Source organism: Amblyomma mixtum, chromosome 2 (genome assembly GCF_055824585.1).
Source record: "Amblyomma mixtum isolate Tamu chromosome 2, ASM5582458v1, whole genome shotgun sequence".
Taxonomy (NCBI): domain Eukaryota; kingdom Metazoa; phylum Arthropoda; class Arachnida; order Ixodida; family Ixodidae; genus Amblyomma; species Amblyomma mixtum.
In genome coordinates, this window is record NC_143013.1 from 263,104,947 (window position 1) to 263,120,606 (window position 15,660).

Below are 15,660 nucleotides of genomic sequence, written 5' to 3' on the forward strand. Positions count from 1 at the left end.
GCAGATACTTGAACCAGCTTCATTCAGTTTGACAAAGCTTCAAATCACTCTGTTTTTTTCATGTAATGACCTTGTGTGTAAGAAAAATATATGACTCTGAAAATGCATATTTTGCTGTTCAATGTTTCTTTGTGCGCCAGAAGTGTTAGAAACAGTCAGTTCGAAATTGTTCGAAGAAAAATGCTATTCGCTCGAGCAAGAAACCACTGTTCCTACACCCTTAACGATAAGCTTCGCACTTAATACTGGAATGACCTTTGGTGGTATGCTTCCTGGCGAAGAACCATTCTTCAAATTTTTTTTTCCCTCTAACTTGCCTAAAGAGTGCCTAGTGGAAATTCCGCGATTATTGTTGCACAAAGTCGCCGTGGGTCACGTTCGCTGCAAAAGTTCGTCTGAACCAAAGGACATGCGAAACAATTCATTTTAAGTGGACTTATTACTTTTTTTACATAGAGTCTACAGGAAACAAACCAAATGTTCTTTTACTGTTCGTTTTATCTGAGAATTTGTCTTAATTAAGTTCCACTTAATGGGAGTCTATGCTAATTGCAGTTCACATCCATATATGCACAGCCAAGTAGCTACAAAGAAAATCTATATAGCCGTCTCAAAATAATTATAGAACACGTAAGACTGCAAACAAAACGTTCGGCACAACAGCTAAGGAAGCAAATTCTACCTCCCCAATCTGCTCAGTCTGCATCACACAGCTATCCTGTAAAAGAAATATTCATCGCGGATGCATTATGAGCCTCGCATGAAGTAAAGACACCTTAAAAAGACATGGGGGTGCCAATTCAGAAGCAGGTGCAAGCTACAGTAGCACCTTTGCCTTCGCTACATATCTTTATTCTGCAGACTATTATCAACGTACAAGAGGAGCTTTCTGAAATGCCCGTTTCACAATATTACGAAAATTTGGTTTGGTTTATGGTTTGGTTTATGGGGTTTAACGTCCCAAAGCGACTCAGGCTATGAGAGACGCCGTAGTGAAGGGCTCCGGAAATTTCGACCACCTGGGTTTCTTTAATGTGCGCTGACATCACACAGTACACGAGCCTCTAGAATTTCGCCTCCATAGAAATTCGACCGCTGCGGCTGGTATCGAACCCGCGTCTTTCGGGTCAGCAGCCGAGTACCATAACCACTGAGCCACCGCGGCAGCACGAAAATTTGCATAAAAAACCAAAAAGCAAACCAGGCAAGCATGCATGAAAGCCAAAAATTTCAGCAGAAAAAGCCCAAACCAGTAAAAAGTGTCGTTTAGAACTTTGCGTATCAAGAGAATAACTGTCATTCACATCCATTTGCACACAGCCATACAGCTACAGACAAAAGCTGTATAGTCATGGAAAAAAGTTAGCGGGATGCAGATATAGTGAAAAAAAAAAAAAAATATTTGTACATTGTCTCATTAGTCCATCACCTTGTACACTAAAACCTTAATTCGAAGTCAATGGGATGGAAAACAAAAATAGGACACAGGCAAAAAATTTTGTAACAGGACCGTGCTACCTTTATTAGCCGAACTAACCGCATAAAAGTCAACCCCACAACTCATAGCCTTTGCTGGCCACCAAAAAAAAAAATGGCCACACAACCCCCTACCTGATGTGTCCCGCCGCCACACTTTGCTTCGTAGTTTCCCGGGAGGTTGGCATCGGGGCATGCACATGCCTCAAAGCAATACACATGTAACTATACGATCATAAGCCCAGCAGTATGAAGCCACTGGAGTTCGAAAGGTAAAAGCGGCCCTACTGACAGGTGGCAAACCTAACTGCAAACGGTCCTATAGTTTCAGTTTTCAACACGACGCACGCCTCAGCGATTATCGGAAGTTTGCTTTCGCGCTACCTACTGCTCAACCCATGGAACGACCGCCAGCGTGAACGAGCTAGGTAAACGGCATACAATTCAAATTTTCTTCGGTAAGATCGATCTGCATCAGAATTAATTACCTTTTTTTTTTTTTTTTTTTACTCATGGAGCCCTGTCCATTCTGCAGGGAGCGGGTACGGCACAAGGCGCGTACTGACCACCGCTCATCCAAAAAAATCTTAGACCTCGCAAATAGGTAGGCTCCGCGTGTAGATCAAGCCCCCCCCCCCCAAATTTCGGACAGTCATTTTTCCACACAACGGTTCTCAGAGATGCCGGTAACCTACCCCTACGGCACACCATTAAAAAAAACGGTGCAGGCCAGTGTTGTGCGCAGTCAGTCCATCGAGATATCCATTCCAATCGTCTTTATATCTCTTACTCATGGGACTGCAGAAATTCTTGAAATTCTCCTCCAAGACTTTTCTCCATGACTAAACAGCTTTCTCAAAATACAGTTGGGCAGCATATAAGACAGCTAGATTCTGATTAAAAAATGCAACCAAGAAAGCAAATTTCACCTTCACGGTCTCTTCAGTCTGCACTGCACAGTCATCCTGCAAAGGAAATATTCATCATGATAAATTATAAGTCTGGCAAGAGACTCCTTGGAAAGACAAAGGGCTGCCAGTTCACAACCAGGTGAAAGCTACAGCAACACCGCTGCCTTAGCTGCATCTTTAGTCCGCATGTTGCTATTGACGTACAAGACAAGGTTTTTGCTATGCAAATTTTACAAAATCACTTAAACCTGTACCTTACTATGGAGAAACACAAAAGCAAACCAAGAAGCTGCGAAAAAAAGGTAGCATGTGCACCAAAAATTTTAATTAAAAAAAAAAACACATCAGGAAAAAGAAAGCATTGTTTTGAAGCTATACACTGAGAAAATTGTCACTTACGTCCATCGTAAGACCCCTTCTTCCTGAGGTGGAAAATTTTAAATTCCACGAACTGAGAACAAATAATTCCTGATACGTCAAATATTACTTCAGAATGCAAGTCGTGACCTTTTCAGGGTAGCTAAAGTGACCCTCGCCCAATAGTCTTGGGAGCCATTAGGGGAAGCCAGCTCTTCAATGACCTTGGGGCAAAGTGTGGTGCACAAGTGAAAAGGAGAAGGTGGCTATGGAAATAGAAAGAAGGCAGTTCCAGTCATTGAGAAAGAAAAGGCACTGAAGAGTTGAGTGGGGTAGGGAAAGCAAGGAGGGGCAAACGGGCACAGGACTAGGCAGCTCGAAACACCAAGTAGTGGGGGCACAGTGGTGACGGTGGCTGCTGACGCATGGGAGGCTGCGTGCATTAAGCATCAGAGGCTTGGCTTCGTTTAAAGAACAATGTTAACGTATCTGCTGTTTCCATATTGTAGCATGCCGCTTGTGGTTCTTTTCTTTCTAATAATATTTGTTTTCAAATTCTTCTTACTTATCAAACTACCCGTCCCATCACAAAAAGCCATAAAGTTGTGGGCAAAGTACTGCACATCCCAAGCAACCTTCAGCAAGCCAACTTGATTCGACGGTCTTCCTAGCATCAAAAGTGAAAAAGCACCTCTTATGCATCCTAACTGAAGCGCATGTGGAGTTCAATAGCTTGAACTGGCTGCAACTAGTCTGACCTGCATCTTGGGTTAAAATCAGAGTTCCCCACTTTCACATAACGGTTTTAACAAAAAATTCAGCATTAGTTCCTTTAGAATCCTCGACTTAAACTGAGCACAAATCCGATATCTTTTTTTACTTTAAGCGATTCTGCCTTCCGAACTTTTGTGCAAGCAATACTTCAAACCTGAATTAAAGAAACCGCAACTGCCAGCCTTCCCAGTGAAAAGTAGATTTATCATCAAACACAGCTTACTGTAACAAGTACATCACTCAACGTTGTAGTCATTGATTACCAGTGCACCCCCCACTTAACTAGCAGCTTCACACATTGTGAATGCTTTCATCCTCTGTGCTGCAGATAGCTGCAGAACCCCAGCTTTAGCTCGCGTGGGGCCATCAGGATCCGAGTTCCAAGAACCAATAATGCAGAAGGCATGCACTAATAACAATGCACCTTACCATGTCTTCTCTCCTATTCTGTTCACGCTCAAGCTCTCTGGAAAGACTGAACACGGCATCTTCCAAGCTTCTATTGGCCTCCCTGCAACAATGAGGAGAGAGCTTTGCTGTAGTGCTAATCTCTTCATCCACTTTAGAAACAGCTACACTGTACCAATCACACTGCTTTCTATTTTTCGAAATGACCAGGTATAAAGCAGACACTCAACATTCAAGCTGCGCTCTGTGTCACACCAACAATGATATGACTACAAACTCAACTTCACTCACTTAGAATTCCTTGTAACAACACCTATCAAGGCTTTTTGCTACAAGCAGGCTACTCTAAGCATAGCCTTCTTTCATTCAAGCTCTGCAGTCCACTGCTGGCACACATTACTGAGGTCACGAGCACTGCACAGATATGCCTCAGTGCCACCTTTGGCAGCTGTGTACAGGCAGCTAAGCATTGACCTAGGCTTCCTATACAACAGACTACACTCCGTGACCCACCTTCCAGAGTGGTGACTGCCAGTGCCATAAATGAATTGTACATGGAATGATTCATGTATTCCAATAGCCATGGTGGTTCACACTGTTCTACAAAGTATATCCCAAAGAAGCCGAAAGATTAAAAAAAAAAACCAAGGAAAGCATAAGAAAATGACAATATTGTCTTTTTTTCCCCTTACACAGAGAATGTAATTGAACAGTCATTTTAGACAGAAGATGATTTCACAAAACAAAGAATAGACACCATGATGCCAGTGGATGACAAGCACAAAATCCATATGTCATGTGCCCCGCCGCGGTGGCTCAGTGGTTACGGCGCTCAGCTGCTGACCCGAAAGACGCGGGTTCGATCCCGGCTGCAGCGGCTGAATTTCGATGAAGGCGAAATTCTAGAGGCCCGTGTACTGTGCACGTTAAAGAACCCCAGGTGGTCGAAATTTCCGGAGCCCTTCACTACGGCGTCTCTCATAGCCTCAGTTGCTTTGGGACGTTAAACCCCAATAAACCAAACCAAACCATATGTCATGTCTCGAAAGCACAAGGCTGTCTTTTCTTCTGGTTTTTTGCATACCAACCTCATTTAGGGTTCATCTACATGCCAGTGACATTTAATGCGGTGCTCTAGAAATAACAAGCATACTGTCTGTTTACAACTGCAGAGGGCAATCAGCCCAGCCGAGATGTCTGTGAGCAAACAAGTTTTCATGATCTCTTCGAAATGGTGAGCTACGATCGCATTCACCAAGTGCAACCTCTTACAATATGCAGTGAAGGTTGCTGACAGCTTCAAACCCCAGATGACAATCCGCAAATTCCTTGGCCTTCACTTTTAACAAACCCCCGTTGTGGCTGCTGCATGTTAATGACATCTTTGAAAAATTCTGCTCCTTCGTCTTCACCTTCTGGACAACCCCCAGAAGCATAAGTCGATGCTCGATTGACTCTCTCCTGCATTAAATTTGTATGCAACGCTCCACAAGGGAAATCTGCACTAAACTCCACCATATACTAGGCATCTCGCAAGCCTGTACATACATACATACACACACACTTTGCAGCTGAAGTAGTGTGCAATTGAGATGCAGCAGGCCATAGGCCATACTTGAACACTCTTGGCTAGACGTACCATAAGAGCACCATACGCAGAGCGAATAGGGGAGATCTAAGTTAAGGTCTCCTGTCCTAAAGCTATTGATTATATGCTCCCTGCAAGCAGCCTTGACTATGTATACGATACGTGACTTGTGCAGATGTGCAACACCTCAAGTTTCATCTGGATCACCATTAGGGAGCCCCTCCGCTTTTCTATTCCTCTTCTGTGGTACATCTGAGGCTGCTCTAACAAAACTCATACTGCAGTATGTTTCCAGCACTAAAGAATGCCACTTGATATCACAGCAACCAATCTGAATGATACAAATGCTCAAGCCTGTTCAGCTTAGAAGTGTCTGTAAACTTCACGGAACAAACTGACTAGCAAAGAAGCCAAGTGACCTACAAACACAGAACTGAGCAAACAAACAAATAAGCTGCACAAAAGGACTGCTGTAACACACCTGAACATCTCTGCTTTATCCATTGCTGCTGCCTTCTCCTGGACAAGACTGGCAAGTTCCTCCTTCTTTACCTGATGGTTTTCGAACAAAAGACAAAGGCATCATTTAGTGCTGTGCACAGTCATAACCAACAATCTTGAGTGTCAGGGCCATGAACAATAACAGTAAACATTAGCAATAATACATAACAAAATACCAGTTTTTTATAGTACATATCAGAAGCATGAGTAATTGAATAATGAAGATGAGAGAGAACCAACTCCGTAATGTAGCAATAGTAACGTAAACACTCACAAGATTGGTTGCAAGACAGATCGCTCAAAAATATGGCAAGTGAAGCATGCGCAAAAGTGATAACTGGCACCTTGAACAAAGCATTCCCCACTATCTTCACTGTGTCCCCAATGACATTGCTGCCTGTGGGAAGGAGCACTCAGAGGTCCAGGCTCTTTCCCATTATACCCTCTTCCTGCCTGCCATATGATCGTTGCCCTAGGAACGAGAATGTCCTCGCCTTGTGTGAAGGCATCATCAGAATGGCACAAAAGCATGCAGGGAACCAGTACGGCAGGAATGGGTGCACACTGTGGCAAGCTAGCACAGTATTGCCTGCTGGCTGGCGGCATGCGCAAGCTACTGGCAAACACCCCACTTTGCCAAGCCAGATTTTGAGATACCAGAATTTTACCATGAAAACCTTTCACGATAGGTGATGATAATTGTACAGCACCGAATGGTGCTCACTGTGCAACTTAGAAAAACTTCCTCGACTTCACTTATGCGTTTCAAGATATGCAAGTTCAAGTTAGCGGGGATTTAGTGCATTCGCAATGAGTAGGGAAAATGGGAACAACCAGGGATCTAGCAGCAAACTGTTTTGCAAGACAACCTAGACAAGAAATAATTAAAAACACACAGCTGACTTTTCCACTAGGCAAGTTGCGGGGCATGTTATTCCATCTTTAACTTGCCTTTTTCACCCATATTACGCTTAAAGCCTGAGTCACTCTGGGACGTTAAACCCCATAAAGATACTGATCAGTTAACTACACGAGTGAGCAATGCTTCATCATGAATAAACTTCTCGACCAACTGAATTCTTACACAGAAATAGTGTTAGCCAAAGCACCAACAAGAAAATGCACTGGTTGTTGAGCAAGTCAAAATGTTGGTTGATATTTGGAGTTGCTGCATTTACTCGAACATAACGCTAGTTTTTTTCCAATCGAAAATACAGGTTAAAAGTCGCTCCTCATGTTATAATCAAATATTTGCATTCAAATCGGATATCAAGCAAAGACAAAAGTGCATTATGCCCTACTGCTCGTATATTGGTTGACGGTTTGTGCAGGTTGACCCCCAACTTCGGGAAATGGAAAAGAAAAAAAAAGTTATAATGCCACATTGGTCGACCAATGGAAGCTCCGAGCCACAAATACTGATCAGCACATATCGGAGCAATGGCTGAGCTGGCAGGAACTCCTCACCAGAGACAGTGCACTTGCGCACTGAGTGCGAATTAGACGCATCAATGCAATAGAATATGCACCACTTGAAGGCATCATAAAGGCCTTCATTTCATTGTTCGAAATTTTGGCAAACTCCCTTAACATTCGCAGCACCGCCAATGCCGCACACTAATGGCAGTAATCTGCTTCAGGTGCATCGAAAGCTTGGCGCTGCTATTGTAAATGAAAAGACACTCCAGCTACTGTTCGCGGTATTGCTATCTGATGCACTTTTTGGCAACATCAAAATCAATTTTAGGGGGGCTCTGCACAACACAATTACTCATTTTAAATGTTGCTGAGAACAGCTACCAAACGTTCGGGAAGAATGACTCGCTGCTCAGTTGAACAATTAGGAGAAGTTTCAGTCTTACAATTAGGCGTCTATATTTAGCGCACAGTTGACGCGGTGACGGCAAGGCGGGACTCCATACTTATCTCATCTGATAATCTTTTCTGCAGCTTCCTTGAAATTAGGCAAATCGGCTGTACAGGACAATGATCAAAGTTTCTAAGAATGCTTGGAAAGTGTAGATCGAATTCCCACGGTAAAAAGACGAGTTCAGATTCCTTTTTAGTGCACCTTTAACATGTTTATTAAATGCAGCAAAAACTGCAAGCCTACACTGCTCGCAAAGTGTGTGCAATCTTCTGTGTCGACACAACCAAGCATATATTCGCTCATGTATTCAATGCATTTACATTATGAATGGAATTGAAATACATTTTTAGAGGCGTGTGAACATTCGAAATTTTGAGCACGAATACAAATATGTTTGTTGTTCGGTTCATATTCAATTTTAGAAGTGGATATTCACAAATTTCTGAATACTTAAAAATTCCTGAATATTTGAAGATCTTCAAATATTCAGCAGTGATCGAATACCGTGCCAAATTTCAGAAAGCTGACCAGGCACAGCCACAATATTCCGAAGGTAGAGTTTAAAGTGCCAGGAAAATAGCACAAAGGTGTCCTCCTTGCATTCTTTTTAATCGTTTATTGCGTGGACTGGTCACTTTTGAACGCTGACAGGCTTGGACCTCATGTGAAATACTGTAAGTGGGATCTGCCACATATCACACGCAATAAGACTGACTGCCAGTCCAACCTTCAGCTTTGAAGAATCGCAATGCGAAAGCGTGCGGTTTCTTGCTTTATTGTTACACAATACTTTTCATACCTAATGCCCACACCTATGGCACTCATCCTCTCAAATCCAAAACTCTTCCAGCATGAGCTCTCCATTTTGTTAGTGATATGTGATACGTGATATGAGGGAAAGCCCATTTGCAGAATTTCGCTTGGGACTCTTGAAGTTGATGCCTAGTTGAGATGTCACCAGTGGGGCTAGCGATCGTGTAACGGATCCCTCTTTTTGCATGGTGCATTGTAGCTTGCGCATATGACATGCGCTTAACGGAGGGCATAATGATGATAGCAGGGTCCCTGTCGCTAGGCCAAAAAATATCCTTGCCGCATAGTTTCGGTTTCCGAGCTTCGCCCTGCTCATTCACCAGCCATCCGAACATAGCTGCGCGCTGCTAGCCACTTTTTTTTTTTCCCTATTCAAGGCAGCCTTATCGTTCCAATGTCAATGTGCATTCCCTTCGCTTGCATTCTCGTTGCTCTTCCAGCATACCGAAACTGCGCACTTATCAAGGGCTGTTCGCATCTGTGCGACGAAGCATCCTCATTCAGTGCATTTTTGGCAGTTATTTGTCTGCCGGGGTGCGGGGACCTCTGTCTTTGTATAATTTGGGCCTTTCTTCTGGACTCTTGAAGTCCAAATTTATGAGAATTTGCTGCCCAGCATGTTGCTTTTAGCTGCCAGTTGTGTTAATCCAAGGAATACATCTGCTGACTCAATTTGCATGACTACATTACAGGTTGCATACTGTCTAATTTAGCAGTACATATTTTTGCTTATGTCACATTTTTTTTTTTGCAATGTTCTGTATCAGTCTAGTTTTGTTTAATTTCAGCTGCAAAGACCGTACACTGTATTGAAAAAGCAAGGATGACAATATTCGCCTGTTTATCTTTTCCTGAAAACTTTTTTTTCATACTGAGCAGGCCGGTATTCGATATTTGAAGGTGTTTTTTCTCCATATTCGAATTCGATTTGTATTCAAAATTTTCAATATTCACACGCCCCTACAAATTTTTAATTGCTGCTAATAAATCCTCATGCAATGAACCTACACCCCAAATTTCTGAAAATTTATGGTGAAAAAGAGTGCACACACAGTGTGAATAATTATACTCACAGACTTTCTGGGCCAGCTTGAAACTCTGTGACATCGACGACTCAATAATAAAGGCCTCTGAATTAAATACCTGTAACTTGTAGCTTGTTCTTTTTTCATATGTTCTGCACATAGCCCAAGATAACTAATAAAAAAATTATCTAATAAATCACTGGCTATTAAATGACTTGAGTTCAAATGTTCAACTGATGCCGAGCCATGTTTGAAAGTCACAATCATTAAGTCAGGTCTGCAGTTTCTGCACCTCATTATTACACAACTGCATGCCATCAAATGCGTGCAAGCTTTTCACGCAAGCAAATCAGCCAGTCCATTGGCCTACCTGAAGCTCCCCTTCCAGCTGGGCAATCTGTGTGTCCTTATCGAGAAGCAGCAAGGCAGTCTTCTCTCGTTCTTCAGGCGAGAAAACCTCCATCTGGGCTGCAGCCAGGGACTCCCTGGTGGCAAGAGCACAGTGCAGTGCACCCGAAAATCATGCACACTGGTAGCACAACACATTCAGTCACACAGCCGCGAGTTGCAGTAAATGCTTTAGGCTCCCAGTGAAAGTTATGCCTTCCGTTAATTAGCATGTGAGCACACCACTGTGAGTGCGTAAGGTTATCGCCAAGGGTCATCAAAATTAGGCAGACTGAGATTTATTTGCAAAAGGTCCTAGCCAGGCTATGCGAGATGCAAGCACAACAATAAGCTTCACTAGTGCCACACTCAGTTATATGCAGCAGCTAAGTGCAAGTTGCAAGAGAACATTCTGGTGATTGCAGAAAAAAAGAGATGACAGTCACAAATAAAAACTCACTTGAGGGACTCAGCTTCAGCCTGCACTCGTGCTAGGTCATCAGCACGATCAGCAGCAAGCTGCTCAAAGTTGGTGATACCACTGCAGAGGCCCTCAATTTCAGCCTGCAGGTAGAAACCAGAGATATTATGTGCAATTCACACATCATATGAATGTCCCGCCTACGAGATGTGGTGTGGTGACATGGGCTCCTCTTTGCTGTGCGATATCAGTGCACATAAAGGAACCCCATGTGATTAGAAATAATCCACATTCTCCATGCACTATTGTGTCCCTTGCTGCTCTTAATGCAAAAGGAAGCACAGGAAAAAGCATACCCTCTGCTCCATGATGACAGAGCCCATTCTAGCACAATCCGCGGACAGTCTCTGAAGTTCTTCTTTCTTCCTGGCCAATTCGTCACTCATGTTAGAGGTCAGTCGCTGGAAGTGGCTCCAGTGATCAAAGAACGAGCCTGTTTGCAAATGGAAAATGGCCCGTCTTGCATTGAGAATAGATATTTCTGCATGAAAATTCTCCAGAATTAAATAAACAAGTCCCATGCACAAGAACAGTGACAGCAGCTCTCTCCTTTCAGAGGTGTTCTATATGAATAAGAGAAATAATAGACATTCTGTGCAAAGATCAAGTGTACAACCCCTTGATATCATCTTCCCGAGAGAAGATTGGGGTATTTTTCACTTCTTTCCCCACATGGCTGCTTTGTTTCCAGACAAAATCTTCTCTACGTATACATATGTATGAGGTGTCAGACCACATGGCACTATTCACAACATGCATTTTGATTAGTCAAAGATCAAAGGCAAAGATATTAGTACAATCAGGCCCACCAAGCACATTCGTAGACTGCAGACATACATTATCTTTCACTCTACTTAACACAAGAAAAGGCTGATTACATTAGTCTAAACAATTAAGTAATAATGTGAGTCATCTTTGGTGGGGCTAACACAAAGAAGAAAATTTTGGAAAGTTGCAACTACCGACAGTAACATAGCCTGGACTTCCGACGTCAGTTAAGCTAATCTGCTGTGGCTCGCCTAAATTTTTTATTATGGAATGTGAGAACCTTTTGACAGGTGCATTTAAAATGCCATCCAGCAAAAAGTGATGTTTCCAAACGCTGGCAGTGCTGAGAGCCAAACTGCAAAAGAATGTTGCAGTGGGCTACCCTCAGCTGCCATACACCAGCACAAGCGTCACAGCTTAGCTGCACCTACAAAATAACAGGTTATCAATATGCATTTCCTGTAACTCCAACAGCAGTCCAAATAGCACTAAAAGTAAAGAGTAGCATGTGTTTTCAATAAAAGTGCAGGTACTTCCCTGCAACCAAGAAAGTCAGCGTACTTTGCCTGAAAAAAACACTAAGCACTTGCTTATACAGAAAGCATATTTAGCGCAATGACTAATGCATACTTTTTAAAGTCAATTAAACCACACAATACCACTCTGCCATAGTGAAAAAATTTACCCAAACAAAATATAAAACAAAATAAGGTGACGCACGGAAAAAACTTCAGCTTTCCTGCTTATAAAAGTGCAGCCCCAAGACTATGACAGATCTCCAGCACAAAATGCACACCACATGCAAATACCACATGCACATCATCCTGAGTGTGACTAGACACTAACACTGAGCTGTGCCAGTTATCCAAGAATGTTGCAACACCGTCTTTGCCAGCAACTATGCCCAAAAAGAAAACAGAAATCTGGGACTCACGGATCCGTGTGCGCTGCTGCAACGCTTCCCTCACAACACTGGAACCAAGAGCAAGATTAGCAAGCAATGCAGTCGAATACACACGCAATTTCCATTCACACAAGTGAAAGAGAAATCACACTGTAATGAGAACTCACGTCTGCAAAGTGGCCTCAAAAGCGTAGTGAGCTTCTGCACTTTCCCGTATCACTTCGCTCAACTTGTCCTTGACACGGGTAAGGCAACGCTGTGCTTCTTCTTCCGCGTTTTCGGCAATAGATTTCTGATTCATGAGGTCTTCGTAAAGATGTTCTTTTGCTTGCTATGGAAATAGAAGTGGATGCCATGCTAAATAAGCTATTATATCTCCATGAGAAACTATGCTAACTAGTGTGAGAATGCATGAACGGAAACAGCACGCAGTTAATTGGAGTGCTACTTTTATGAGCAGGCAGAAAAGGAAAGAAACCCATATGTAACATATATGCTGTTGGCACATGGCATTAATTAACTGACCTGAAGCTCCTTGTAGTCCTTCTGTTTTTCTGCAAGGATTCTGTTTTCAGCCATTAGGGCATCTAGAAACAGTGCAAAATGGCCACCATTACTTCTCAACGTATTATGATGCAACTGCTGAACTATATTCCACAGTGGTAAAGGTCATGCAGTAACATTGCAAAAGGAAATGGCAATGCAGCATATATATTGCAGCTCCATTGCAAAGGTATTCAAGACTATTCCCTCCAACAGCAATTCCAGTCTGACTGCCCCTGCATATCCACAGCTCACCAGTTTTTATGCGAAGAAATGCAGGGCCCCACCACTATTAACCGAAAGCCTTCGAGCCATCACACACAGCAACCTCCTTCCAATGCTATGCGCATCAAAATTACCTTCATGGTGCTTTACACCACATGAATATTTTATGGAAAATCTCTACTTAGTGTGCAGTTCAATAAATCTATGTGAATGCAGATAACAGACAAATCAAAACATATTGAAAGAGAGAAACCAAGCCTTCGGAACTATGCGATTAAAAAATGAGGAAAAATTTTTAAGCATACCTCTCTTTTCACTCAGAGATTCAATAGTGGTCTTCGAATCTCTTTCTCTGCAAAAAAGAAGAAAGGCTGTCAGATGCCCAATACATTGCAGGGAAAAGATAAAAGTTGTAATTTGAGAGCACAGATCTTCAACATAGTTACAGCCACCTGAATATATCCTATGCTGCATATGAAACGGCAATCAGGAGAATAAGGTCCCATGATGAAGCAGCAAGAAAATAAAAAGCAAACCAAAATTACCTACCAATATACCCTGGCATTCAGAAATTTGTGTGCATGAGAACAAACATCATCTGAAATTCTTTGCAGAGGCATTTGTCATTAGTGTACTGACACAAAAAGCTGAAAAAATGTTACACCTTTAAACAGCAGAGCAATGTGCCCAACATGCTTCCTACTTTCAGTGGTGCTCAGCCTTCGTTCTCACGTGGTGCGGGCTGGGTAACATTATCATTATTTCTGTTTTCTGCCCATTCTACTCTTTGTCAGTGGTGCTTGAGCTAGTCCCTTTATCCTAATTTGGTAAAAGCCTCTCTCATTTATATGCTATGGACATTATAAGTAAACACAATGTACGTTTCTATCCCAACCTTATAAACAAGGATTAACTTCTGTCACATCAGTAGATTCGGCATACATCCACATCACGGCTGAAGAAAGGTATACTGCTAAAAGAGATGAACAGATACCTTGGGTATACAACTTGGCCGCACTCCATACTGAACTCCCATGCTGAAAAACTCAAGCGCCTCGCATATAATGCCTGTCCTCACAAATTAATGAGCTCAAACATACCACCAGCAAGCAAAATAGAAGTACCCATCTCAGACTGAATCAACATAGTGTAAGAATGGTCTATTTCACTACAACATAGTGGCAGCACATCACTTTGTTTTCCCTAATGGCAGCCATACACAAAAAAAATATAAATGTTTAAGGTTATTGGCTGAAATCTTCGTCCTGCAGTGGAGTCCTCACAAGAAGATGAAAACAGCAATATATGAGGGATGGGACGGCAAGCCTGTGGCTGCACTGAACCCTGTCTAACTTTTACCTCTCGTGCAAGGAGCTGCATTCATCACTGAGCTGCTGCATGGCACTGTCTAAGGCCTCAAGAACTTTCACGACCGACCCATCGTCCAAGTCAGACGGGTTGCACAGCTTGCTGGCCAGCACTCGCAGTTGTGCAATGAGTTGGTCCTTCTCCTCCTGGGGTCAGGCATGACAAAAAAACAAAAGGCATTTCAAATGCAACCACATCTGAGATTACTTATGCATATGATGTCAGTAGCACAGAAAACCTACATGCAGGCAACTGTGGCTGTAAAACATGGCATTCGAACACACAGCCAGTCGCGGCTCACATCATTGCTTTGCAGCCTCAAGAGTGTCACAGTGTTTGGAATAATCTGATCAGGAAGCCCAGCTCCCTGTAGGCTGCAAGCACATCATAGCACTGCTGAGCAAAAGAAGAAAACCTGCTCCTCCTGCTCAAATGCCTGCTTCTATGTTGGAGCTTTTAGAGGGGAAGCTCTACTCGATGGAAAACCATCTCCCATTCAGTGTCTCTGGATGACCTTGAAATAACTTTGTGACGCCTACCATAGCAAAGCGTTACTGTAAGCTGCATAAGGTGTACCATGTCTACAAAGTTCACCATGACCCTCATGGTCCACCATGGTGGCATGGCCTTTGATCTTGACCTCGGGCCACCCGCAAAATTTGGCCTACCCACCCCCCCTTTGAAATTTTACCTTGGCAGATATGGACCACAACGAATGTCTAGCCATAACTGAGCAAGCCTGACATGACGAGGACCTCCAAATTTGGGCTGGGCCATTGCCAAACTTTGAACCTTGGCAATTTAGGAATGCTTTCTCACTACAATAGGTGTAACCAAGTTAAAACCGTGACAAATTTTTTGTACAAAACTCATTAACGATGTGCCTGCAAGTACACAGTGTTGCCACATGCCAACTTCCAGCCGCCTGCCAAACCTGAGAATGAATACGGTCTCTATAGGTTTGATTACTCAGCCGAAATCATGAGGAACAAACCTTTTCAGTTCTACGCTGGGACATCAGACTTCTGTTGACCTCGAGCACATTCGAGTGCTCCTCAACGAGGCACTGCATATTCTGGTGGCACTGGGCTGTGTGTGTGAGAGAGCACGAACAGCAGTTAGTCACTCCACAGAGCAACACCACGACTGACGCTGCTGTATGTGCAGTGTCCAGATGGTCACAAATGCCGGCACGTCCAGCTGCCATACCCACAATACAGTGCACCACACAGTTCTCAACCTTATCAGCACACCGAAGTCA

General features: G+C 43.1%; 1 protein-coding gene across 8 annotated transcripts in view; it reads right to left on the minus strand.

Moving 5' to 3' along the window:
* LOC149363827 (uncharacterized) overlaps positions 1–15,660 on the minus strand; it is a 56,121-nt gene that overhangs the window by 26,841 nt on the left and 13,620 nt on the right. For all 8 annotated transcript variants that reach the window (XM_089573776.1, XM_089573775.1, XM_089573777.1 and 5 more), the window contains 12 exons: positions 15,394–15,488; positions 14,391–14,545; positions 13,337–13,383; positions 12,789–12,850; positions 12,431–12,594; positions 12,294–12,331; positions 10,888–11,024; positions 10,571–10,674; positions 10,094–10,208; positions 5,996–6,066; positions 3,948–4,029; positions 2,406–2,441 (listed from right to left, as the gene is read on the minus strand). In XM_089573776.1, the coding sequence (XP_089429902.1) occupies positions 2,406–2,441; positions 3,948–4,029; positions 5,996–6,066; positions 10,094–10,208; positions 10,571–10,674; positions 10,888–11,024; positions 12,294–12,331; positions 12,431–12,594; positions 12,789–12,850; positions 13,337–13,383; positions 14,391–14,545; positions 15,394–15,488 (1,106 nt within the window). The remainder of the gene's footprint in view (positions 1–2,405; positions 2,442–3,947; positions 4,030–5,995; positions 6,067–10,093; positions 10,209–10,570; positions 10,675–10,887; positions 11,025–12,293; positions 12,332–12,430; positions 12,595–12,788; positions 12,851–13,336; positions 13,384–14,390; positions 14,546–15,393; positions 15,489–15,660) is intronic.